This window comes from Candoia aspera, chromosome 9 (assembly GCF_035149785.1).
Source record: "Candoia aspera isolate rCanAsp1 chromosome 9, rCanAsp1.hap2, whole genome shotgun sequence".
Lineage (NCBI taxonomy): Eukaryota > Metazoa > Chordata > Lepidosauria > Squamata > Boidae > Candoia > Candoia aspera.
The window spans coordinates 25,676,449-25,702,901 of NC_086161.1; the positions used below are offsets into that span (position 1 = coordinate 25,676,449).

The 26,453-nt window shown below is 47.8% G+C and overlaps 1 protein-coding gene across 2 annotated transcripts in view; it reads right to left on the bottom strand.

Annotated features, from left to right (window-relative positions):
* Positions 1 to 22,181, bottom strand: part of LOC134502570 (substance-P receptor-like) — a 47,387-nt gene extending 25,206 nt beyond the window's left edge. Inside the window, exons 1-2 of one of the 2 annotated variants that reach the window (XM_063310963.1) lie at positions 21,679 to 22,181; positions 3,495 to 3,675 (exon numbers count right to left, since the gene is read on the bottom strand). In XM_063310963.1, the coding sequence (XP_063167033.1) occupies positions 3,495 to 3,675; positions 21,679 to 22,070 (573 nt within the window). In that variant the 5' untranslated portion in view covers positions 22,071 to 22,181. Of the gene's footprint in view, positions 1 to 3,480; positions 3,676 to 21,678 lie in introns of both variants that reach the window. The other variant, XM_063310964.1, reaches the window with a different exon arrangement.
* Positions 22,182 to 26,453: the final 4,272 nt, after the last annotated feature.

Sequence of the window (26,453 nt, forward strand, 5' to 3'; positions counted from 1 at the left end):
CGGAACAAGCGATGAGCACCTGAGTACAGTTTTCACTCAACTGTCATGCCACCCAGCAACAGCTTGACTGGCATGTTAATCAGAATGGCGTGGAATGCTTTGCAAAATGCTTTGCTGAAATCACATTACATCCACATCAATCTCGTAATCCGTTAAGGAAATTACCTGATCAAAAATGAGATTAGATTTGTCTGGCAAGATTTCTTCTGGACAGATCCCTGCTGTCTTGGCACATACAGCATATATCAAGGTGCTTCTCAGTGGATCTCTGGATGATCTACTCTAGACTTTTTCCAGTTAACCATCCTGTAGTTCCCAGTTCCTCCCCTTTCCTTTCTAATTATTGTTCTCATTTAAACTTGAGAGCAACATTTGCCCTTCTCCAATTCTCTAGCATTTTACCAGTTCTCCAGAGTTTCTCCAGAATATATAAAGCTTCAGCTAGTTCTTGCAGTACTTGTTTTAGAAATGTCTCTGCTTTTGTTATCAGGTGGGGGTTTTTTCTTGTCACCACCTACTCATCCTTTGGAAATTAAATTCATTTAAAGTTCGGATGATGATGTTCCTATCAGTCTCAGACGTCAACCCTCTGCCTGCTCATCCTGCTTTTCACAATGGTGGAGCCCATGCTTTTTCTGGGCAAAGACCGAATCAGACTGGATGGAAGGCATCTGCACTAACTCTGGAACATGCGCAACTGTAGGAGCCACAGAATCAGAGCAACAGGAAACAGCAAAACGAGTTTTCCCCTGTCCCTGCTGCTGTGTCGCTCCCTGATATGCTTTCACTACCTCCATTTTTCACTAGAGATTAGCATTTAAAAAACAGAAGATGCGCAACATCTGCAATGACATCTGAAGCCCAGTTATTAAAAAATACATCTATAAATGTAACCCGCGGACTCACTAAAATGCTTAGAGTAATGCCGATAATCAGATTCGTTACGATAACAATGTTTGCCCAGCATAAAACGATGGATCACAATCATAATAAATTGGCTGCCCAGGAAAGAAGCAAATTTCTCTGAGCTGAATAAAATATGATGCTTAAAAAAGAAAAGAAGCAAATTACCACTGGTGACAAAAACAAAAACAAAAAACAAACCCCACCTGATGACAAAAACAGAGACATTTCTAAAGCAGCCCAGCAGAGCCTGTGCCTAGGGCCGACCACCCACACCTTTGCACTGCAGGATCCTGAAGGGACCCTGGTCTCTGAAATTTTCTCAAGGACACAAGCAAGCACTTTAAATGTTCCTCCACCTCCAATTTTTCGGTTATGACTCGATCTTTCTTCAAAGCTCCATAGAGGAGCATGGAGACAACCCTGAAGAAGGGATGCAAGAACTGTTAAGTAAATGACAACTCAGTCCTGAGAAAGAAGAAGGGGTGAGAAAGAAACTCAAGATAACCTCACCTTGATTCTGTTTGGTATAAGAGGGGACAGTGGGCAACTCTGGCAGGCTTTCTAGATTCTATTATACCTTATATTAATAGAGTTCGGGTAACCTCAAGGCCTACCTTGTGGAGGTGACAAGCTTTGAGCAACATACATAATTCTAGATGAATTCATCTGCACAATAACCCCTCATGTTAGACTTGGCAAAGATACAGATCTTCTTAACTTCACACCTGAATGGGGATTTGAGTCAGGTTACTCCAGTCTTACCACCAGAGCCAAAATATTCCCTACCCATTTCTGTTGCCCAGTTCAAGGGAGAGGCAGGACATCTGAAGAAATCAAATGCATTGGCAGCAGCAATATTTCTCCTATGTACCTCTTTGTTAATCTTGTTTCCCTAGACCACTGCAGAAGTGCAGAATCTCAGTGAGGTAGGGCAGAAGGGGCTGTCTGAGAGGAGGCCCAACCTCACCACAATTCAGGCCAGCTATTCTCAGCAAGGTCCTCCTGTCTCAGCCAAGCTTGCCTGCTCATTCAGCTGGACTGGATGGGCCTCATGATCCCATCTGATACTCCTCATTTTACTGGTTAAGAACCATTTTCCAAAGGCTGGCTCTGTGAACCATTTTCACAGCTGATACATCCTAGCAACAGATGCTATATTCGGATGATTTATACTTATTTTGGAACATGGTATAATATTGTTAAAGTTGCACAGAACTTGTGCATAAGCACTCAGCAGATGTTCCAGTCCATCCCAGGACATGTACCATTCCCCCCGTACATTCATTAGAATGTGTATACAAAGTTCTAGATACCAAATATTCTGTTTTACTGTACAATACTGAATATCACATAACTATCTTATCCAATTTTATGCCAGTGAAACTGTCTTCACAGAACAGTGTTTGTGCCTATGCAAAAAAACTACAAAATTATCAAATTTGCAGATGACAGCAAAGGAGGAGGATCGCAAACACCTTAGAGCAAAGTGTTAAGATTCAGCTACATGGACAATAGTTGGATTCACATAACATGCTAAGCTCCATCTCCAGGTAAACAAAGTAACACTGCTGTGTTTGCAAACATGCTATGGCCAGAGGCATCAAAAAAGTCAAGATGTTGGCCACGACTGTGTGATCAAAGCTCCACCCCCATTATGTGCACTGTAATGCTACCATCTTGATTTTTTTGCCCCCACTGTCCCTGGATCCCCCAGCTTTGCCCAAAGCAATAAATCATATTATAGCTGGTTGATACAACACACTAAAAGAACAGGTGGGTTCGCCTCCTCACTCCCTTTTATCTTTACCTAGAATGCTGTGTGAACCCAGCCAATCTTGTGTGTTTAATGGTGCAATATGCCTGTATTCATTGGTAACTGATCCATGTAACAATCCTGAACGACTAGGTATGACCAAATTAATCTCCAGGGTCTTCCAGCTGCTTTTTTAAAGGAAATCTGAATTCAGGAAAAGAAAAATATGGCACCCTGTGGCACCAACCAGGATCAGTGGAAGAGTGGCACATAAATGTGATTCCTCCAAGGGTCCTTTGTCTATAGCTATCTCAGTCCTGAATAGTGCACAGACGTTGTGTCAAAATACGCTGCTTTTTTCACAACCCACCCATTCCCCACCTAGCTCTTCAAATGAAAATTCATGTTTTCAATTGTTTGAGCTTGGTTTTTTATTTAATTCCCTTTTTAAATTATAAATAGAAAAGAAAAATAAACAGAAACCTCTGCAATAAAACAACAGTTCTTCAGTTTTGTAGATGGTTGACTCCCTGATGGCATTTTCTTACCCAAAGATGATACCTGAAAATGTCAGGGTAGACTATCCCCGTGTTCACTGCAACAAAGGAAATGCAGCCAAGACCTGACCTGACCCCTAGCAACAACAGTTGGTTATAGGGAGGCCAGAAAATCAGAAGGGGTTGGAATTTGAGAACCCGGGTCCTCTTTGGCAGCTCTGACATTCTCTGGAATAATCACAGCATTCTCGGAAGGGAGCCACAGAACAGTTTCTTCCCACCCCAACCAACAGCAGCAGCAGCAGCAGCAATGCCCCAACTCACGTTATTGCAGAGACCTGGGTCTTATTTTGCGGCCATTCCACATAACATACCACTCGCTCAGGCAGATGTGCGGTTGTGGAATAGTATCCCTGAGGGAACGATAATAACAAAGCGAAGAGCCATATAACACAGATGACAATCTTGGTGGCTGCAGCTGATAGCCTTGGTTGCAGAGGATGGATAATGGCCATATATCTTGAAAAGAGAAAGAGAGAGAGATTTAAAGGGTGGCAAGAGAATATTAAATAACAGAGAGAAGTTCCCACCCCTTTCCAGCCATATGCCCCTCCTCTTTAAATGTGCAGAGGAGGACTTCTTCATTCGCATTCCAGCTGAGATCACTGGGAGCACAGCCCGCACCCACTCAGCTGCTTTGCTCTGCTCCCTTCCCATCTGCAGCTGGCAGGAAGCCACGCTGCCCTAAATCGTGCTGACCCCCAGCGTACCGGTACTGTCACCCCGAGGGCGTCTGGGCTGGACTGCGGCCACACAGCTTTCATGTGATTGTGCCTGGCAGTTCTCAGGGCTACAAGTCCAGCCCCAGCCACCCTCATTCCCAATGAGAAAAGCCTCCTCCAATTAGCAGGCACAACACTGTGATTGCTCTTTGAGCTGCCATTTCTTTCTTTCCCATCGCACTGCTTTCTGATTGAACTTTTTTTTTATTCCTCGAAATGATGGGTCAACCAGTCAACTGTTCAACCTACCGACCACTAGTTGGCAGCTGAGAGACATATCTCTGAGATGCCATCTAGTGGCTGTCTGGATTTGCACAGTCAGTGAATAAGTGCTGTGGAAGAGCTGGAGTTTGGAAAAAGGGTTTAGCTGTGGGGGTCAATTACCCTAGGATATTATGTGAGAAGAGGAAGTGAGGGGCCCCAGGTGATGGGAGCCGGGCCCAGAGGAAAGGAACTTGCGTGCCAGGCAGGCTAGGGAAGGAACAAAGGTCCTTTCAATTATATTTCCCAGTTAAGAATGTAAAGCAGGGACTGTTTAGTCAATTTCAGGGCTACTCACTGGCTAGGTTGACAAGTGATTAACCAATCCATTTGCTCTTACACCTGTGCGTTTGATTTTGGATTCCTAAGTGAAAAACTTGTCTGTGTTAAATTTCATCCTGACACTTTCCTCTAACCTATCAAGAACATTTTGAACGTAATTTCTGTCTTCTCAACTATGAGCCAACCCACTGTGTCTGCAGATCAGATCAGCCTTCCCTCCACCCTTCATCCAAGGTACTGGTACCAGTACTGAAGAGCAGAACACCCTGAACTGATTCCTGGGCAGCCCACCTGACTTTCCTCCCATTTGACAAGGGACTATTGATGAGCGTTCTGGACCATTTCTGAGCCAGCTGGGTGGCCTAAGCTGGCTAACAAAATTAAAACAACATTGAATAAAACAAATTAATTACATTTTTAACATTTAATAACAATAACGAAGTGTCATCATTTTTCCATGATGAACTGTAACATTACAGTAGCATATCCTCAGTGTAGGTCTTCCTTTTCTGCATTTCTATCAAGTTTGAGCTGAAACTCTGCTCCTTCAACCAGGCCTTCCCAATTGTGGGGCGCAACACACATCCTTTGCTCAGAGAACACTGGCTCAAAGCAAGGGTTGAGTAGGTCTGCCTTTTCTTTGCTACCCGAGTAGCGTTTATCATCTTGGCTGAGCAGTGGATCTCCCAATGCTTTTCTTTTGAATGTATCTGAAGAAGGTCTTTTGGCTGTTCTTGGCATCCTTGGCTAACCATTTCTGAAAATCTGGGTTCCCTGTGTTGTGGTGATCTACTCTTTACTTCCTATATGTGCCCTTCTTGATTTTTAGATTTTTCATTAAACCTTTTCTGCACGTTAGTTTATATTGTTGTCCTTCATTTCTTTTCCTTGTAGAATTATTTGTAAATGACTTTTAGTGTCTCCTTTTTTAAGTCTCCCACTGATCTTAGGCTCATATCCCAATAGTTTCTTCTGTCGTGGAATCCTATTCACAATTAAATCCAAGGAATGTATTTGATTATATTCAGCTTTACTTTCCCTCAACATTGACAACTCCAGCATTACTTGGTCACTTTCCCCTAAAAGTTTCACTGCTTCTGCTTTATCTACTTGGTCGTGCCTATGAGTTGAGATCAAGTCAAGGAGAGCTCGTCCTCCACCCTCCGCCCTCCATACCGTGCTTGGCAAGGTATGTCTCCTAACAGGTGTTAGGGTAATTACCCCTCATTATTAGTACATGCTGTTTTGAATGATCCACTATTTGCTTTGGGAAAATGTCCACAACTTCTCTTTCATTTGGTTACTTGTTCTTCAACTTATTTTTATGAAGATGCTTTCAGCAGTCCCACCACATTCATTCCTTCAGATCTTTGAGCAGAAATGGGCCTTTCTAGCATGCAATGCAGCTCCTCCTTTTGTAGTGCTTCTGTTTCTTGAGAAGAAAGAATATTGCAAAATGGGATGTTGCAGGGCAAGAACTATGGGGAACAAGGGCTAAAGCCAGGAAAGATCTCTCTTCTCGGAGCTGCGCCTTTCTCAGGAGGAGGTGGCGGATGACCCCATGACCTGCAAGCCTTGGCGAATAGCAGTGGTGAGGACGGATCCCTCCATCCAGGTGGGGCTGTTCAGGGCCATGCTCAAATACTTTACACCAGGGAGCTGTGTGAGAATGAGACCTCACGCATACTGCCCACATTGCAGATCACTGATCCCAGGAAGATGGCAGCTAACATCCTCAACAAAAATGAGAGTCGTCCTACTAGGTTTCAATTACAACTGTCAAATGCCCTCCTATAGTTCTTTTCATCTGGCTTACTTCCCATACTCTGTGCAGGCAATAGAGGCCATGAACTTTATGAGCCAATGTTGTTCCTGATATTTTTCTTCAGTGCTTTAATGGCCCCAATAGAGTTTTTCTCTCACTTACTCCTACACTGCAAAACCCCTTTTCTTCGAAGTTCTTCCTTTTGGGTTTCCAGGTCGTACAGGATACAATTGAAACCCCTTCATAACACACTCAACATACTTTCTCCAAAGATACAGTCCCAAGTTTCAATATTTTTTGCAGTCCAGGGTTTCTTATCCTCAGAAATCACCATTTTCATCTTCTCAGGATGGGCCCTGTTTAAAATCACCCCTGAAGAAGATCCAGCACCAGCTCTATCTCCCACTTCCTTGACAAGAAAGCAGGTGGCCGGGACATAATCTCCCAGCCTCTCTCTTTACCAAAGCTTATCCTCGAGTCCTCCTTTGCTCTCGTTTCATCTTTTGCCAGAAGTTCTGCAGCACAAGAAATCACACGATCCAGGCCATGTTGCTTCTTGTACATAACTGAAAGCCGTGTGATCTCTGGAAGGACTTTCAAACCCGGTGTTAGGATTCCTAGGGCAAAACATGAGTGGGCAAGCTATTTAAAGGGCTAAAGATTTACAAGGATTTAAACTTACAAAGATGGCACAAATGGTGTTAGAGGAACAATAATCCCCATCCAAATGACCTTACTATGAGATTGGAAAGCCTCGGGAGAGGTCCAAGTTTAATAAAGGAAGTGCTTAAGTGAAAGGGTGAAAATGTAGCCAACTTGAGATAGGAGAGACACCAGTAAGTCTCTGGCTAAATTTCTGCAGGAGGTTTCTAGAGCATCTTGCTTCTTTCTTTCTTGGCTATTATTGTCAAAACACATTGGCATGCAGCTGTAAAGATATACAATGGAAACAGATGGTTGCTAAACCCAGTTAAAAATCTGGCAACTTAATGTATAATTATATGGAGAAAGATTTCACCTGTAGGGTTCTCTTCTGTTTCCTCGGAAAGCAGTAATTATGTTTGTATTAAATGGAAGGCTCTTGAATTGTAACCTTTTGAAAATAAGGACAATATTATTTTCTCCAGGTAACATTTATGACACAGAGCTCAGGTGGGTTGGCTCTCCATCTGCAGGTAGCTTCTTGTCCCATCTGTTGCTCAAAAATACATTTTCTTCTAGAAAAAAGCAGCCAAAGCCAAAAGCTGGAACACCCTGTGAAGAGGGAGACTACCGTGGCGGACTGCAGAAGAGTTGAGCCCACCACTTAAGCATCTTCTGCTTGGTTAACTGAAGAAGGGATAGCATCCTTCTTCCACAGATTAAACTACAAGGTGGTGTTCCTACATCATGTCTTGCTGTGCAACTGTCTGTCTCTTGGCCAACGACCAGGCAGAGAACTCAGAAGGGTGATGGCCCACACTGAGCACCCTAAAGACCTGGCTGGAAAACAGCCCCAGATATTCCCTTCTTCAGGCAGGTAAATTTGACCATGTAACATCTCAGCAGCCCTCCTTACAAAGTGCCTTTTGACTTTCTTAAATTTTTTTTTGTCCTGCCTTTATTATTTTTATAAATAACTCAAGGCAGGGAATATACCTAATACTCCTCCTCCTATTTTCCACACAACAACAACCTGTGAGGTGGTTGGGCTGAGAGAGAGAGACTGGCCCACGGTCACCCAGCCGGCTTCCGTGCCTAAGGGGGACTAGAACTCACCGTCTCCCAGTTTCTAGGCTGTGCCTTAACCACTAGACCAAACCGGCTACAAGTTCGTACAACAATACCTATTTATTCCTTATATTTATTTATATTTGTATTTATTTATTCTATTTATTCCTGCATCCTTGATTTACTGAGCAGATCTAGCAGATTGTGTAGTCCACAACTTCCCTAAAGTGTGTTTCCATCACTCAGGTGAACATAAAACATTTAAATCACTTTGCTGGACCAAATGCAAGACCTATCTAGTCCAGCATTAGGCTCCCCAGAGGCCAACTACATGCCAGGGGAAAATCTAATGAGTTCCCCGCTTGTGTTCTCTAGCAATTAGTGCTGAGAGGCAGGCTCCCTTTGTTATTGGGGGTAATACATAAATTTCTATTAAGCTTTATGGAGTTGTCTAATCCAAATTGGTGGTCCACACCTCTTATTGTGAAGAAATGACCTTACTTCATTAGGTAACTCCATGGGGTTCTTGCAGGATGGAAGGAGAAAGCTTTATCATGCACGTCCTGGTCATATTGTTCTCCCCTTCCCTTTAAATAAAATAGCCCTTAATGGCTGGGTGCTACTATTAGAATTGATCATTCTCTTTCAGCAGCAAGCAAGATATTTTCACCCCCTTCTTTTTCTACAGTGCATTTTTTGGAAAGGATTACTAACATCGTGGAATCAAAGTCCACAAGATGCTGGGTGTGATGTAGTGATCCAAACCCTACCCTATTTATTTATGTGTGCACACATGTGCAAAAGGGGTGAGGCTCGGAGTGCACCACAACCACCATCTTGTGGATTTTTACCTCCTACTCCACAGATGCTGCTGATTACTAGGGCAGTGCAGAGATCCAGATGTGAAGACCAAAATGTGATTTGGAGTATGTGCAGGTGCAAGTTCTTTCCTGGGATCCAGCATCAGCCATATCAGAAAAACATGTGGCTGCTTAAAGGTGTTCTGACAGGTGCTACACCCTCGGAATCATCTTTTGCCCTTTGAATCCAGATCTCTGCACAGCCTTCCTTATTTCTCTGACGTTGCTGTGTCCTACTTTGTTTAATTTTAATGCGTCCTATTTAAAAAGAATGCCCAGATTTTTCTAGTCAGATTCAAGCATGAGGCCTGGCTTAGTCAGTCATTGATCATACCCATTCTAGGCTCTGTGTCCATGCATAGGTATTATCTTTATCAATGGCTGTATTATTTAGAAAAGAAATAAAGAAAAAGCAAAGTCTGGTGGAATTTGTGGAGCAACCATGTGCTTTGATAGGTGGGTGAAGAAAATTGGCAGCATGGAATAATGCTAATGGAACTGGCAAATACATTTCCAGTTTTGCAGGTAGAAAGGAACAAGCATGACAAGTACTGTTGCTTTGGAGAAAACATGCTACATTTCATAAATGTCTATCCTAACCTTCCCTACCATAGCGTAGGCTGTTTTATTCTCACAGCCTTGAGAGATGGGTTAGGCTGAGGGACGATGGTAGCTGTATTCACAGAACATGCTTAACCTGATTACTGAATTAGCTACTTTCTTTCTTCACTTGCACAATGTAACAGGCCATGAATTGACCCAATGAGTTGGATTCATATAACAACCAACCACGCTGAGCCACAAAACTAACCAACAGCATTACCCAAACTTAGTGTGTTGCACCCGTGCAGCTACTAGATCTTTATATGACTCGGGCTGGTAATATATGCTGGTGAACACCATCGGGGATTATAATGGCTGGGTGAGGATCTGAAGGTGAGCTCCCAATTCTTAGTTTGAGGTTCACACCAATACATTATGCTGATTTTAAGGGTGAACCCTTCCCGATTCCTTGGAGAGGCTGGGCTTTGTGCTCTCTTTCAGAGTGAGCTGATCACATGCTCTGGATGGGAAGAGGAAGTGGAGTAATTTGAAATCTGAGAAAATTTATTGCTTTGTTTCTTTGGATCCATTCTACTCCAACCTTTTGGGGGCCATATATGGATTGGAACCTATTGTTCTCCATTGACTTTCACTTTTCCCACCCAGGCAGTTCCCATTTCTTGCACTTGGAGAAAATACATGGTTAGAAATCTGTGTTTAAATGTTATTTTGGAGATTTTTTAAAGTGAAAAACTTGCATGGAACAAAGTGAGGTGGGACTGCCTCTCTGTCTGTGGGACCTCCTATCTCCAATTGCCTCCGCTCATCCCACCAGATCCAGCAAAGTGGGGATGCTTTGAGTCCCTTCTGTGAAGATTGTCATCAAATGGACACAGGAAACAGGCTTTTTCATCACAGCCCCTGCCCTACGGAACAGCATTTCCCTAGATTCTCTTGGTCCCCAACCTCATTAGCCTTAAAAACCTGGCTCTTCCCCCAAGAACCCAGATGTTAGGTGAGACTGACTTGTGTCACTGAATGAGATACAGCAGGCTTTGTGGCCCTTGGCACATTGCATGTTATCCTTGTAGTCTTTTTAAATTTTTGGTTTGGAATTGTGTTTGGTTTTTAATGTACTGTTAGCCACCCACAGTCGCGAGGGCAAGATATTATTGTTTAAATCATAAATAAAGCGAGCAGGAGTGAAAGTGACATGTTCAAGAGACCGACCATCTTGCATTTTGGGTACCTTCTCAAGGGATAGGCCGGGAGGGGCTCAATTACACAGGAGCAGCTGCAGAGATTTGGTTCAGGCCTAGCCTAAAGGCTGCTCTGTGGGATAAACCTGTCTTTCATTTTATAGTTCATTTTCTTGGGATGCTCTTCTGGCCAGGCTGTGGAGTCATGCTTTCAGAGATACTGGCTGCAGAGATTCTTTTCCTGCTTGACCAATGGATTCATCAAAGTTTGGAGACCTGGCTCTTTGGACTGAGTTTGAGGTTCCACAGGATCCCATCTTATCCCCCTTGGCAACAGTGAGAAGGGTTTTGATCGTTCTTCCTTAACAACCCACTGGTGCTGAGGTCACTGGAGAGGAAAGAAGTTTTGGATGGGTATGCACCTGGGTGGCTGGACTCACTTTTAGGGTGTTTCTGGCCACTGCTTATAGCCTTCAGAGCAGCCTGGGGCCAGAAATCTTAAGTTGATTCTTAAATTCACCCAATCCATTTAAAGCATTGAGTCCAACCTGGGACCCACACAAGAAGGTCTCTGCCAGGTGTCCTTCCAGCTTATGCAAAGGGGAGCCCACCCTCTCTGGGTCACTGGCTCTACTGCTTAGCTCCTTGCATTGTTAGGGAATTTGAGCCCAAGCTTTTTTAAGGCCCTTTGAGAACTTTTGTTCCGATTCTGAATTGCTTTGACTTGTAAAGTTTTAAGGCCTTGGCTGCACTGACTTTATCAACCATATTTGTTTTTGGTTTTATATCATATTTTTGTTTTTAGGGTCAGACATGCAGCAGCATCTTTTTGCAAACATCACATTCCATGTTTTTCCTTAAGGCCAAATTAGAATAAAAATAAAAACCAGGCTCCAGAGAAGAATTCCAGAAGTTCCCAAGTTCACAAGTTCATCCTTGGCTGAGAAATTTGTTCAGACATGTGTCAAACAGCATCAAGTCTCCATTCTTATTCTTCCATTCCACAATGTCCAGTGAGGCTCACAATGTTCTTCTTGCTTTGATTCTTCCCTGTTTCCAGTTAATTGCAAAGAAAAATGCCACCACCACCCCTTTCTTTCCTGTTCCAATGGGAGCAAGAGCCCACAATGTTGGCTAGCTGGTCTAAATCTCCTCTGCATCTCTCTTTGCAAGATCAAGGATAGCTGAACAAATGGGTGCACTGGCTCCCCACATGTTCCAGCTGAGAAGATGCTTCTGAATGGCTTCAATGAAGGCAGCCTATTTTCTTCTAAAAACACAGAGGACTATGCGATATTCAAGGCTGTTATCTAGCATGGCCAGTTCCATTCTTGCAATCTGGTTGTTAAATTCGTCTCCTGAGGAAGAGACAAAGTCCAGCAGGTTCTATTGAGTGGAGAGCTCACAGTCTCCAGGCAAAAGTTCAGGCTGCTTGACTCTCACAGCCTGGATCCCCACCAGCTGCCTCCTCTACATCATGGCCTCCACTGATGCATAGCCTGCTCTGATTTGGAGATAAGGCTAATCCAGTTCCCTGCTAGGCAAGATCAAGGATGAGGGTCAAGTGGGGTGGTCAAGCTGGAGGAGAACTGGAGTCAGAGCAAAAGTGGTTGTTGCCTAATTTAACTAATACCCCTGGTAGTCCCAAATTTTTCCTGAGAGCCTCTGAAGTATTTTGCAAATATTCGTGCATGAATCTTCTGCTTGCGAAGGAAGGTACAAGTTAATGCAATTGATCTAAGACCTGGCTCTAAGGTCATGGCACAGGTGCAATTTGACTAGACCGACAGCCAGCTTTTACTTGTCACCTATTTCAAAAGGTAAATCTCCTCCGGGCCGACGCTGCAGGAAATTTAATTTCCACTCTAAGCTCCTTAGGGGGAAAGACACACTTTAGACATACTCAGGTTAGAAACACATCTCTTGAATGAATGAACTGATGGACATCTGGGCAAGATGGACCCCTGGCTTGACCAGCTGCACTCTTGCTCTTCTCAAATAAGTTTTTTTGTTCTTGAAGTTGTCTTTATCTTCTTTACAGGTGGCTTTTAAACAGATGCACTGCTGCTGTACTGTGTGGTCTGAGCTATTTATCCATGAATTTAAATGCATATTTAATCAACAGCCTAAGCTGTGAGCAGACATCAAATTAACATATAGAAGTGGTGAGTGAGATCATCCAACATTCACTGGTTGAGTTCACACAACTTGCTACTAAGCTTGGGATAAGAAACCACAACTGCTGTGTTCACTTACGTCCAAAAAAATAAATCAGAGTACAGTTTAGCATGATGTCCTGGTTCAGTCAACTTACTAAGTCAGTAGCTGAGTTCCTACAACATGCCAAGCCATAAACAACCTAATTTCATTTCAACCTAGTCTAGCACATTTCTTCAGCCCAGCCATCATAACGATTCAAAGGTGATCTGAATGTCTTGGCAATGACTTTGTAGTTCTTAAGAAAAAATCTGTTGCAGTCCCTGATAAATTGGGACTAGAGAAGTTGAGAAGTTTTCTTTCCCAATTTTCTCTTGAAATCATCAGCTCCAAACTTACAATGATGAACAAACTACCATCAGACTATATCAGATTTTTATGCTTTTTCCCACCCATACCCAGAAGCAGAACCTCAAGAGGTACGCCCTACCTACTCCTGAGAAATGCTCTGATCCAAAGAGAGAGCTTTAGGCAGGAAGTAGAGAACAAAGAGGATACTATATACAGCCATCTGATACATTTTTGATGGGAAACCACTGTTCCTACTTCATATGCAGAGGAGTTCTAGTGCATGGTGAGTAGATTCACTACTCATGGTCACAGCAGACCAAGCATCTTTTGGGACATAATGCAGATCTCAGGCAAGGGTAAATCCATGCTGTCCCCTGCCTAGAATGACTTTTCTGGTCTCTGCCTCAGCTCTTCCCCACCGTCACGAGATTCCTGGCTGTCCTCGCTTTCAGCTCTCAAAAGGCACCTCTGAGTTGGTTGTGGATGGAAAACGAAACACAACATTGTGACACTGGGGATGAAAACACTCCTAGTCACTTCAGAGCAACATTATCCAAAAAGAGTCCTCGGATTACACATGCAGGGGCAGTTCTTGTGGTGATGATTGTGGCTGAACAGGGTCTTGGTTCTCACGTTTAGCTAAAGGGGTCTGAATGTCCAATCCTGCTGTGGCATACAGAGATTTCTCCAATCCCAGGGTCTCTACCTCTGCACTAGAACTATTAAAACTAGAATGCTGATAGACATGCCAGGGGAAGTTATATTAATCTTTTTTCTCCTTTGCGATATTTGTGTCAAACATGCTCTACAACTTCCTGCTAGAATAGCTGCTTCCTCAACTAGTCCCAGGTTCAGAAGCAGCTCCCCTGACTTAACTGAAACATTAACCTCTAGATGCCACTCACCTCTCTGGAAAATCTCACTCATCTCTGCTTCTGTCTCTTCACTTGCACAAATTACATTGGCACATGCAGGTGATTATTGGTGGGAGTGTAGAAACAAGCTACCACACATCCAGCATGTCACCACTGCGCCAGAGTGCAAGGCACACACCTGTGAGCGGTTCTGTTTCCACAATACAACGTAAATACAATGTACCAAAGATCTGAGAATTCCGTATTTCGAAAATGCTGACTTATCCATCTGTCCGACTTGCTTTAATTTACAGCCCTCACCCCCCTTCATCATGCCTTTCAGAGATACTTCATTTTCAAAGCAGAAAGATGCCCGCTATTACTTTGGATAATGCCCAAAATTCCAAGAAGCCCCAAGAACACCAGCACAGCCGTGGCTATTGACAGACGAACCGCTCGCGCTTGAGAGCAGCAAGGATGCAGGTTCTGTATTGGGCCACTTTCTCTGCGGGGGACAAATAGAAAATGCCGTTTCCTTGGATGGGATTCTTAGAGCAGCTTTTACGCAGCTGCTGTACATTTCCCCACCCCGAGCACCACTGAAAGGCATTCCTCTTCTAGGACACATGGAATTTGGCCACACACTTCTGCCTTCGATGCAAGAGCTAATTTCTTATTTGCAGAGTGAAATCTCTCCTTGTATTTGTTTGAACGTGTCTGAGGACCTCTGGGCTTCTGTTGTGCTCCTCATAAAATACAGTACTAGGTATTGCAGGGCACAAGGAAGATCTACCGTAACTGAAGCAATCAGAATTTTTCCTTGATCAGCACCAGATGCTGTTAAGCCTGGCTTTAGAACTGTTCAAAGTTCTCATCTGCTGAGAGCTGGTAAAAAGAAGGACCCTTTATCTTTCTAAAACACAGCAGCAAGGAGGATGGGGGTGGGAGGCAGAAAGTCCTCTATTTGCCCCTTGCCTCCTTCAAAACGAGCCTCTCTTCTCTCAGCCAAAGCTTCCCTCACCCGCAACAGGAGAAAAATAATACGGACCTAAGTTGCTGGCTTTCAGCAAAGGTTACAAAGATACCCACGCATGCAAAATATTCTCAGCGCTCTAAAACTTCATGCAAGTGTTATGCCTGACATCCAAAGAACCATGGTAGTTTCAGGGGGAAACGAGGGCTCGGCCATTCCTACTGGATTGTTCTTTGATTGCTTCCCTTGGAGTTGCTGACATATACAAACACCATCTTGCACAACTGGAGCCTGATTTTGAATCTCTCCCTGGTTTGTCCCAGCACGGGTGAGGTCCTTGTTCGAATGGGAAACCACCCAGGCCCACCAGGACACTTGCTGTGCATTGAGCTTCTGGGCATTTGTGCCAGGAGAGCTGGTTGCCAGAGGCAGGTAGAGAATTCGGTGTGGGAATTCTCCCACCCTGCTGCTGTTCTAGAAGTTAGGTTTTTAGGCCAAATCAGACATCGCCCAAGAAACTTGTGCTGCATGTTATCTCCTCCTCCTCCTCCTCTTGAAATAGCCTGTACTTTAAAATGTACTTATTTCAATTTATATAGCTGCCCATCTCACTTACAGTATGTGACTCTGGGCAGCTCACAAGTTAAAACAGCAAAGACAAACTCATATAAATAAATTTAAACAATTAACCAGAAACATAACACATGGAAAGTCCCATAACTCTGGGATGGAGGGGGATATTCCTGTTTCGTGCATAAAAAACATCGGTGGTTTCTGGAAAGCGGGGTTGAGATTCACCATTTCTTCCCTGGACCATTTGCCCGGTATAACTGCCCATCCTGCACAACTACGTTCACGCCACCACAGAGGAATACATCTTTTCTGTACTTTTTTTAAACTTACAGTGCTAACAGCCGCTTGCCTCAAGGAGAGGAGCAGGCTGACAGCCTGCTGCTTGGAGCCCAACCAGAGTTTTCCTGCAAGGCTGCTCTCCCCCTCTACTTCAGACCAGCCAGGGGAGAGCAGAACAGCCTCTGGCTGTGCTCAGTCTCGGCACCCAGTCAGAAACCTCTCGAGTGGCCTCTGGTTGAGCTTTCAGCTAGAGCCGGGCTTTTGCCAGCTGCTGCCCTGCTTCCCCAGAAACCACCCTGGCCTCTAGTGCAGTCCTTACGTCTTGGCGCCACCTGGGACTTCCTGCCCTGGCTGCCCATTCAGCCTCAGCCTCACATTCATGTCATCCCAGGCCCTTAATTTCTACCACGGCCAGGTGTCAGATACCAGGCTGAACCTCTCTGGCTCCTCTGTGGCCTGTCAGATCCAAATTGTCCGGACCCTGCACAGCCATTTCTGTGGGCTGGCTTGTTTTCAAACATCCGGCAGGCTCAGGAGAGGAGGAGGAAGAGGAGGAAGGGGAGGGTTTGAGCAGACGCAGTCGGCTATGGATGCGACATTTATTTGGCGTCTAGGATTTCCTGGGAAATGGTTCTGAAGGGCCCCGGTGAGATAAATCTCTGCTCCCCCATGTTCCACATCAGCTCCCTTTTCTGCCCAGTTCAGCTCAGCCCCCTTAGGGGTTCGGCAACGGGCTCTGTTTCCTATTGCCTGGCATGCAACGCAAGCAGCAGGGCAAAGAGCAGCCAGTCGCGCCTCCTCCTCTTTGCCACTGGGTGACCAGGCTCGGCTTTTCAAGGCACCCCAAGTACTGCACTGGAGACAGGGCTCCCACAAACTCCCAATGGTGTGCTCTCTCAAAGGTATGCCTCGCACCCCCATCCATCAGTGACAAAAGATGTGTGCAGAGGGATCAAGCATCCTGAGGGGAGAATGCTCTGGGAATCTTTGGATCTTACGGAGAGAAATTTCATGGGCCACTTGTAACTTAATGGATTATTCATAACCCCTTGCTTGAAAACTATTAATTGGAAATATATTTTGCTGGGAAGCAAATCAAAAATATTTGTTTGTTCATAGGATTTATGGACTGCCTCAGTCCCGATGGACTGAGCATCATGATTTGACTTCAGTGGTTCACTTTGCATAGAAGGCTGTTCGCTCAAAAGATGGTGAAGGCAGAGTTAAAACTGGAGATAAAGCCACTGGGGGGGGGGGAATGACATGCTTCCCACTCCCCTCCCATGCAGATCTACCCAGAAGAAAGTCCCATGGTGATCAATGGCACATAAGGATGTGCGTGAAATGTTGCCTTTCCTGTATGTGTTATCTTTGTACGGAATTTATTTACTTATTTATTTACAGGAGTTATATGGCCACCTGTCTCATATAACTCTAGGCAGCTCACAAGAATCCATAAAAAATAAAAACAAAAGTACTTTTCCCACCAATCATCCTCGCAGCTCATCCCCCATCCTAGCCCAAAGCTTGGGGGGAAAGCCAGGTCTTCATATCCCTCTGGAAGGCTAAAACAGGAAGGATCCCGCGGATCTCAGGTGAGAGGCTGTTCCACAGGGCTGGGGCGGCCACCGAGGTCCTATCAGATGACAACATTTGAGGGAGGGGACCTGGAGCGCCCCACCCTATCTAACCTAGCAGGGAGGGCAGAGACCCTCAGGGAGAGGCAGTCCCACAAGTAATCTGGCCCTGTGCCATGCAGGGCTTTCAAGGTGATAACCAGCACCTTGAATTGCACCCAGAACCGATGGGTGAACAATTTGTGTCTGATGTTCTTTTCAGTATTTGAAAGTTGTGTATCTTGCTTGCCTTCAGTTGCTAGAGTCAACCCAGCCCATTATTTCCATCTTTCCTCACAGGCCTTGCACAGGTAGAGTTTCCATTAACTGTGGCTAGCTTCCTCTTCTGAAGCCTTTTTCTCCCACCATGCCCCCAGGCTCTACCTGTTTGGAATTCATTCCCAACTGAAATGGTTTTGTTGGCATTCGGATGTAAATCAGACCCCAGGGTCAAAAGAGATTGAAACCTGACAAATAAATAGTTTTTAAATACCTTTCCTTATTCATCCTCAGAAGAGGTGCCTGTGCATATTGATCCTGATGAGAGAGAGACTGATGGCAGAGCTCTGCGGGAGCCATCCACCCTGAAAATGTGGTCTGCTCTGAGGCCAGCAACACCCACTGCTGACTCTGCATCCAGCCTATGGCCATCACCTTGAGGCTGACGTGGAGCTGCAGAGCTCATAAATGAAAGAGGTGGCGAAATCTGGGGGCTTCTTTAACTTCTTTCCCCTGTCCTATTTTTGTAATAACACCTTGTGTTATAACACTAACAGCTCTGGAGAATTTGAAAGACTGTATACCCTTTCATGCCATTTTGGGAAGACCCAATAAAAAGTATCCCCAGCAATGGATTTTGATGGTATTGTACAGGCATGGTAGACAGAGGGAGGGGCTGACTGTGCTTCCCCACTGAGTGGACCACTCGGTTTCTTCCTGCATAATATGAGTAATATCGTCTGTGTGTGGCTCCTGAGGCAGTTATTCTCTCCCTGAACTGCAGCCATGTCCAGCACAAAGCATAACCCTTGGTTATTAGGCAACAATGTATTTCCAGCTGTTATTTTAATTTACTTATTGGTTTTATTTTCATGTTCCTAGCCTGGACTCCACCTCTCCCAGTGCTGAAGCAGCTTCCACACTGCAGCCACTCTGAAATGGCACAACATCTTTCCATCTTGGAGTAAAATTGCCCACAAATCAGCAGTTCAGATGCTGATACCTGAACTAAAGGAGTGTATCTAAATGCACAGGAAATATTCCGCACTTAAGTAATCTCGTTTCAGCAACAAGAAATGCCAGGTTTGTGATCTGTTTCCCCAGTAGCATACAATTTGCACGCCTGCACGTTTCCTGACTTTGCCTCATTTATTTAGTCAATTTTGCTTTTGACTTCATCCACTCTGCTTCTCTAAGCTACTTGTGGAGAGATGAGGTCCCAGCCCCTGACATGTGAACACCCAGACACTTCTGCTTTCAAATTCTCCACCCTTGAAAGTAACCGTTGTTGCTAATCCTAAGAATGGACGCTTGTTTTAAAATTAAACAAAAACAAAAAAACAAAAATGAAATGGAGATTTCCGCAGCCCACAGGCCACATCTTACATTATTCCAAACCTCCGGAGATTTGTGGCACGTACAGGAGAGCCTTCTGAATATTGGCAGTTAGAAGTCCATGGATGGTGGGAACCCCCCCTCACTGCATGAAATGAAAAGCATTCATTACAGCAGAGCAATAACAGCAACACAAACAGATGAAGATCTGCCGATCCGACACCCAAGATTAGCAATGATGCAGCCTACGGGAACGGTTCCTGCCACTCATGGACTTCTAACTAGAATGCACCAGCATGTTACAGGTGAAAGCAACAAGCTGCAGGAGTACAACAAGCAACCATCTAGGCGTCCTTCTTTTTTAGAGATGAGCTTTTTATGGTGGGAATGTTTTAGGGCAGTCAGGAGGGAAGCAGAACATTTCCCAGTTTTGCTGTGGCAGTAAAGGGCAGATGCTTCCTGTACTGCTGCTGCTGTTCTACAATAATTAATGCTTTTCATTTCATGTAATGATAGTGGTTTTCAGAACACACATAAAAAAACCCATGAAACTCTTTGTGAGAAATATTGAAAAATGGGGGGGGGGATTCAATCCCTCCAAAACCGCAAAGAGCCTTACTACTGACAAAACGTAAAGGTATGAATGTCCTCAGATTCAAAATAATGTTTACAAAGTGTGGGGAGCAAACCTCTCCTCTCCCCTTGGGACGGACTGCAAAGAGCGTTTTTCATTAAACAGCAGATCTCCCCACCCTGCTGGCAATCACAGTGCAAGGAGCCTCCCCACCCGCCTCCCAGGTTCGTGAACTGGAAGGCCACGTTCACAAGGCCCTCATCCCACGTGGGCAGCCGGGGGCATGGAGGCGTTTGCACAGCCAGTGGGGGCAGCGGTGCAGGTGCTGGGCTTCCACCCTGGAGACCCAGGTTCACACCGCTCCTCCCACAAAGCCCCCAAGGCTTTTAACCCTCCCCCAACCTCAGTCACGGGCATCCGCCTGCCTGCAATGACACAACCTGGGCGGGAGCAGAAGTGGTCTCACCCTGAGTGGACTTCTGGTGATGAACATGCAGGACAAATTTCAAGTTCATGTAGAAATAACAAACCATCTTCCCCAGACAGCACCCAGACAGAGAGGAGGAGAGGGGCAGCTCACTTTTCCAGCCTCCATCAAACCTCACCAAACCAGTACCGGTGACTGAAAAGCTGGTTGGGAACTGGATGGCTGCTGGGACCCTTCCAGCCTCAAAAGGATCCCCAGCCACAGAAGCTCCCTGAGGGACTTTGGGCCAGGCGCTCCCAGCCCAGCCTGGCCCACAGGATTGTTGTTGTGAGAACCAAAGGGAGGAGGGAGCGCCACGTATTCCACTCTGGCTCTTGGGGGAAAGACAGAGTAGAGACCTAGGCGGTGGCACCCTCACCTCCAAGCTGGCTGAGGCGTGCTCGGTTCTGCAACTTGGCACGTGTAAAGCCCGACTGCTGGGTTCGGGGCATTTTACCAATCTGGAAAACAGATGAATTCCGTAAGGGGTTTGGCAAGCCCGGGGAAATGGCTTCTGTGTAAACCTGCACAGGCTTTAGGCACACTCCTGTCTTCTCTCCAATTCAACCAAAGAGAAGGCTTGCTCTAAGGAAGAGGCAAGAAAGGGTGTGATGAGCTGATCACAACCTTCACAACTCAGGCTGCCTTGAGCAAGTCCAGCCTCTCAGATAAGTCACCTCATAAGCCTGTTGTGAGAACTGCATTCTTTTCTGGGCTTTTGCACAAGGAGAGACCCAGCATTTTTGCAGTGCTGTCCAGTAATCGCTTGAACAACCTGATGCTACGGACCAGAGCCGAGAGCGCGGAAGAACCTGCCCTCCCCACCGTTTTGTAGCGGACCTTCTGGTGGGGATGGGAGCCGGGGAGGGGCGACCTTTGCCCAGAGCCGCGCGCAGCGAGGCTGAGCAGGGTCTGCGGATGGCCGCTTCTCCCAGGGGGGCCTCGCTCCCCGCCAGGCGGCTTGGGACTCCCGGCCGTCACCCGGCAGAGCTACCGCTGCGGGAGCCCAGAAGAGGCCCGGCGGCAGCAGCGACCTTTCCCCGCGGAGAACTGCCTTGCGCTGGGTATTGAGGGCAGCCTGCCTCGCGGGGGAGGGAGGGAGGGGGGGCAGGTATCAACAAACGGCGCTCCTCCACGGAGCCGCCAAGTCGCTTGAAAAGCTCGCCTGCGGCCGCCAGCCTGCCCGCAATAGCAAAAGCCGGGCGGGAGCAAAAGTGCTCCTCCTGGTCTCACCCTGAAGTTTTTGGCGGCGAACGGGCAGGACGAATGTCACATTCCTTCGGAAATAAGCAACACAGCCGCCTTCGGCGGGGCGGCTCACTTTCCCGCCTCCATCAAGCGAACCTCGCCGAGCCGCTCCCGGCGACCGAGAAACCGGTCGGGACCACTCCGGCCCCGGAAGGCTCGAAGCGACGCGAGGCTCCACTCCGGGGCTTCCCGCCCGCTCCCGGCTGAAAGCGGCGCCGGAGAGCGCGGGGCCCCGTCTCCCGCGCCAAGGCTGTGGGGGAGCCGGTCCCGCTCCCTCGGGGCTGAGCGCCGCATCCCGCCCGCCTTCCCCGAGCCCGTCCGAAGGCGACGCCGCTGCTCGCCGCGCCGCGCCTCTCCACTGAGCCTCCCGGCCCCGGCGTCCCGCCGGACGCGAGTGGCCCGCTGCCCTCGCCGGTCCGGCGGCACGTGTGGAGCGGCCGCCGGCCGGCCTCCGTGCCGCGCCCGGGCGCCTCACCTGTCCACGGCGATGGCCGTCATGGAGTAGATGCTGGCGAAGACGGAGGCCACCGGGAAGAAGTTCTGGAAGCGGCAGTAGGCCAGCCCGTAGTACCAGACGTTGTGCAAGGCGTAGGTTAAGTTGACCAGCGTGTTGAAGGCGGCCATGGCGGCCTCGGAGAAAGCCAGGTTGACCAGGAAATAGTTGGTAACGGTGCGCATCCGCTTGTGGGCCAGCACGATCCAGATCACCACCAGGTTGCCCGCCACCGAGACCAGCACGATCAGCGCGTACGCCGCCGACCACAGCACGACCTGCCAGGCCGGCTGCACGAAGGGGTTGCCGTCGCCGGCGCCGTCGGAGGCGTTGTGCGAGCCGTTGGCTGCCGCCGCCGCCGTGCTCGCCTCCATCGCCGCCGTCCCGCATGGGCCGCCGCCGCTGGCGGCGCGGAGGGGGAGGAGATGCCCGGGCCCGGTGGCCGCGCCGCGGAGCAGTTCCCGCGCCCGTCGGGCTTCCCGGCGCCGAGCGGCTGGGCCGCGTTGCCTTCCCGGGCGCCTGTTGATCGCGCCGCCCGAGACCAAGCCCCGCGCCGCTGCCGCCTCTCGCCCGCGCCCGACTGGAGCGTCCGCGCCCGGCTGGGCTGCGACAGCGAGGCGGCTTTTTATAGCCCGACAGCGGCGGCGGCGCGTCAAAGAAGGTGGGCAGCGGCGGCGGAGGCGGCGCGCAGGCGGCAGACACGCTCTCCTCCGGGGCGCGCACGCGGGGAGAGGCAGCGCCGGGCAGAGGCACCAAACTCTACCTGCGCCTTCCGGCGAGGCGGGCCCGCGGGATCGCCTGGCGTTGGAAGGGCCAGCCGGCCGCCGGGTCCGGGGCCGCTGCAGCGCGGGGAGGAGGCGGGCCAGCCCCGGCCTCAGGCCGCCGCTCCTCTGCGCCTCGGGGCCGCTGGTGAGCCCTCGCGCGAGGAACTTTCTTCCCAGAAAGGATCCGCCTTCCCGCTTCCAGCCGTTCCGCTGCCCCCTTCCCTCCGGACGGAGAGAGAGCGGCCCTGACTGTCCCAGGTGCTTCGAAACTCGCGGGGGTCGCGTCCCTGCTGTCCTCTCCCCGCCTTCACAGAAGGGTCTGGTTTCTGGTTCCCTTGCCAAGTGCCCGAAACCTCCTCCTTCAAAGATGCTGGCCAGGACCGGACCCAGGACTTGAGGTGGGGTCTGACCGAACGTAGTATAATTGCATTTAAACTCTTCAACCTGAAGGATTCCAAATGTGATTTCAGAATATTAAAAATAAAACAGTCCTTTCCATCATGTTTGCAATATAAAATATACAAGTAAAAGGAAAAGGGAGTCTAAATAAAAGGGCCCTTAGATTCTGCAGGCCAGATGGCCTAGGAACCCACGGGAATTGTACTCCGCTCCAAGTCAGCTTCGATTGGAGCAGCGGTTTATAAAGCTTGAAAAATGAAATCAATAAAAGGACATTCCCAGGAAGAGATTATTGTTCTCAGAATAGTTCGTCCCACTGGTTTTTCTGAGAATGGAAGTATTATTGGCCAGAAATCGTGTTCACTGGAATGTAGTTTATGGGAGAGAAATCAATGCCTCTGCAATCATTCGTGTAAACTCCCTGTATTGATTCGCTTTGTTTAATGACTGGGATGTCTGGTTCCTTGACAGCGTCTCTCTTATTTGCAGGCAAAGAACCAAGCACCCGGACTGGTTCCTGGTCAGGGTGAGGGGTGGGAGCGAATAAGTCACCCTCACTAACACGAGGATCCTGAGCTCCCTCCAGCCCAGCCTTTGCCCGAGAGAGGAACCTTCCGCCCGGTCTGAGGGAGAGTCACCCGCCCTCTGGCTTTTGATGCATGCCAGCTTTACCTTCTGAATCCTGTGCTGCATCAGGTGTTCCGCAAATCAAACTGTGCTGATGCTACAAATTATGGACCTTCAGGACTCCGCTTGGAGTTCTTCCTGGATTGACCAATGGATTTAGAGGGTTCAGGTGAGGCTCACAGCGTGGACAAGCAACGGGCACCACAAAGTCTTGAAAGAAATGGGCCAGGTTGGGTCGGAGCCTTTGCTGGGGGTGTGGTGCCCCTCCTCTTTTCCACAAGGCAAAAGGTGTGAAAGGAAGGCTCAGGAGGCCGAGTCAAGCTGCAGCAGAAACAAGGGCTGCTGAATTCCAGCTGCCAACTGGCCAGAGAGCTGGTTGTGTGTGTGTGTGTGGCTAGAGCCATTATGCACCCTCAGATTAGGAATAGTCCCTCCAAAGGTTGCTGCCAAATTCATACATAACAAGGGGAAATAATCGTAGGAACTGTTTCAATTAGCTTTAGTCTCTGCATCTCAACTCTGTAGGTTGGTTAATGCTAATTATTTCTTCTGCTTTGTGTATCTGTGTCTTTTCAGATCTAAGCCTGAGGACATAAACAGTAATGCAGGAGAAGGAGTTCTAACCCTTAGGGGTCTCAGTTTTGGGGGCGCCACTGTGTGGTCCCCCGTCCAGGGACAGAGTGAGAGAGTCAATGCGTACAGAGCCAAGGGTGGGGGGATGCTTGTAGCTGCAGCTGTTCCTTACCTAGATGCAAGGGAGGAATGTAGCAACGCAGAAGTAGAATCAACAGCAAAATAGCAGAAGGGCGGTTACCACCTAATGCCAAAAAATTTAAACTCGTTTGAAAAGTAAAACTTCAGGGATGTAACAATGGTGATCAAACCTGACCTGCAGGTGCAAATAATACATTTTGTCTTCAACGGAGTCATATTTAATTGCAGGTTAGAGTATCAAAAGTCATCTTGACTTCTGGTACAGTTTCCCACTCTTGCACATAATCTCAGCATGAAGTCAGATTTTGCAGAGAAATACAGTATAACATTAATTGGTCTCTGCCTCCTCATCTGCACACGTATTTTCCTGACAAACTTACAAATTGCCCTCTGTCCACTGAATGCTTGAGGTGATGTTCCAAATTCAGATAAAGACAGAATAAGAAAACCAATATATCATAGTGGAAATAAAAACAAAAAACAGAACATTCATCCCAAGAAAATATGAATAAATCATTAAAAGCCATTAGAAGCTCAAAAGAATAATATAGTTTGTGCTGCCATCTAAAGCAAAAATAAAAGTAAATAATGGAGACAGAAGTATTTTGGCCTTCCTGGAAATGGGGTTATCTTGAGTACTTATCTTGAGTACCAGTTCAGAGACTCGGCATGGGGTCGGAATGGCACCAGGGAGAGGCCAGGGCAAGTCCTCCATGAGCCACAGAAAGCCCCAGCGTGACTTTGGGCTAGTGTGTGGTCCAGCTCATGGGGTGTTGTGTAAGGAACATTTGAAGAAGGACTGCTATGTAAGTGTATAGAATTATAGATAGAAAGAGAGGCATTTCCCTCGCCTTTGAAAGGTACTTGGCAGAGTATTGAAGATGTTAGACTTGCATCGGGGAGACCCAGGATCTAGTCCAACCTAGAGTCATGGGAAACACTGGGTCAGTTCCCGTCTGTCAGCCCGAGAGACAAAGTGGGGCAATGGTGAAAGTGCTGGACTAGCAGCCGGGAGATCCAGGGTCTGGTCTTCCCTTGGACACAGAATCCGGCTGGGTGACCTTGGGACGGACCCTCCTGAGCCCAAGAGCCAGGGTGGTCTAGGAGGTGCCAGACAGGAGTGCACTGGGCTGTGAGAAGAACCTTGGGAGACAGGAGGAAGAGCCGCAGCCTAGACTACGGTCCATAAGAGAAACCTGAGTCCAGAGGAGGGGTGGGGGGTGGAGAAAGCGTCTCAGAAGGGACCCTCCCTTGTGTCCTGGGGAGTTAAAGTAAGCGGGGGGGTGGGGGAACTTTCAGACCTGCAAGATTTTGTTACTGTAACCTTACCATAAAGGTAGTGTTAGTACCCATGGTTTTGGTTTCCTGTCTGGACTACCTTGAAGGGCTAACTAGGAGTGAGGAGACCCAGGTTCAAAGCCCCACTCAGCCATGGAAACTTCCTGGAGGACTTTGGCCTCTCTGCTCTCTCTGAGCCCAACTTACTTCACAGGCTTGTTGCTGTGGGGAAAAGGAGGCAGGGGAGGGAATGATACTTAGGCCACCATGATTTAATCTAACAAAGAAACGTAACTTCTCTGGAGTTGGGACACAGGACAAGGCTTCCAGTGACAACCGCAAAGAAGAGGCAACTTGATGAGAGAGGAGGCATCTGACCCCAAAGCACACAGACCGTGCGGGTGGGAATCAGCCTGTTAACCAGGCTCAGAAACGCAGCGCAGGAAGATCTCGCCCTGCCAGGAAGGAACATGGCTAACTTGGGCACTGCCACTGTGGCCACGAATAGCAGGAGACACGCAACAAAGGCAACAGCGACTCTTGCACCACAGCTCGTCGATAGCAGCTGCCACAATTGTTCCATGGCCGGAGGAATGTGTGGAGAGAGAGATGCTGAAGCGAGGAGGGGTACAATTTGATAGTGGTGCCTGCAGGGAGGAAAAGGAACCGTGATGGAAGGAGAGCGAAGAGCTTGGGGAGGGGGGTCTGCTCCTCCGGGCGGAGGGAACGCCCGTCGGGCCGGTCAGAGACCAGCGGGGGGGAAGGCTGCCCCGAGGAAGGACGAGGCAGGCAGGGTCAGCCTTTTGCACGCGGGAAGGGAGGGCCTCCTCTCCCTGCTAACTCTCCCCTCCTCCTCTGCGGCCGCAAGGGGTCCCTCGGTTTATAGGCGCGGGAAACCAGGCCGGCAGAGCTGTATTCCAACAACCTTGTAGGAATCTCTTCCTTCATGGATTGGAAGGGACCTCAAAGTCCAGC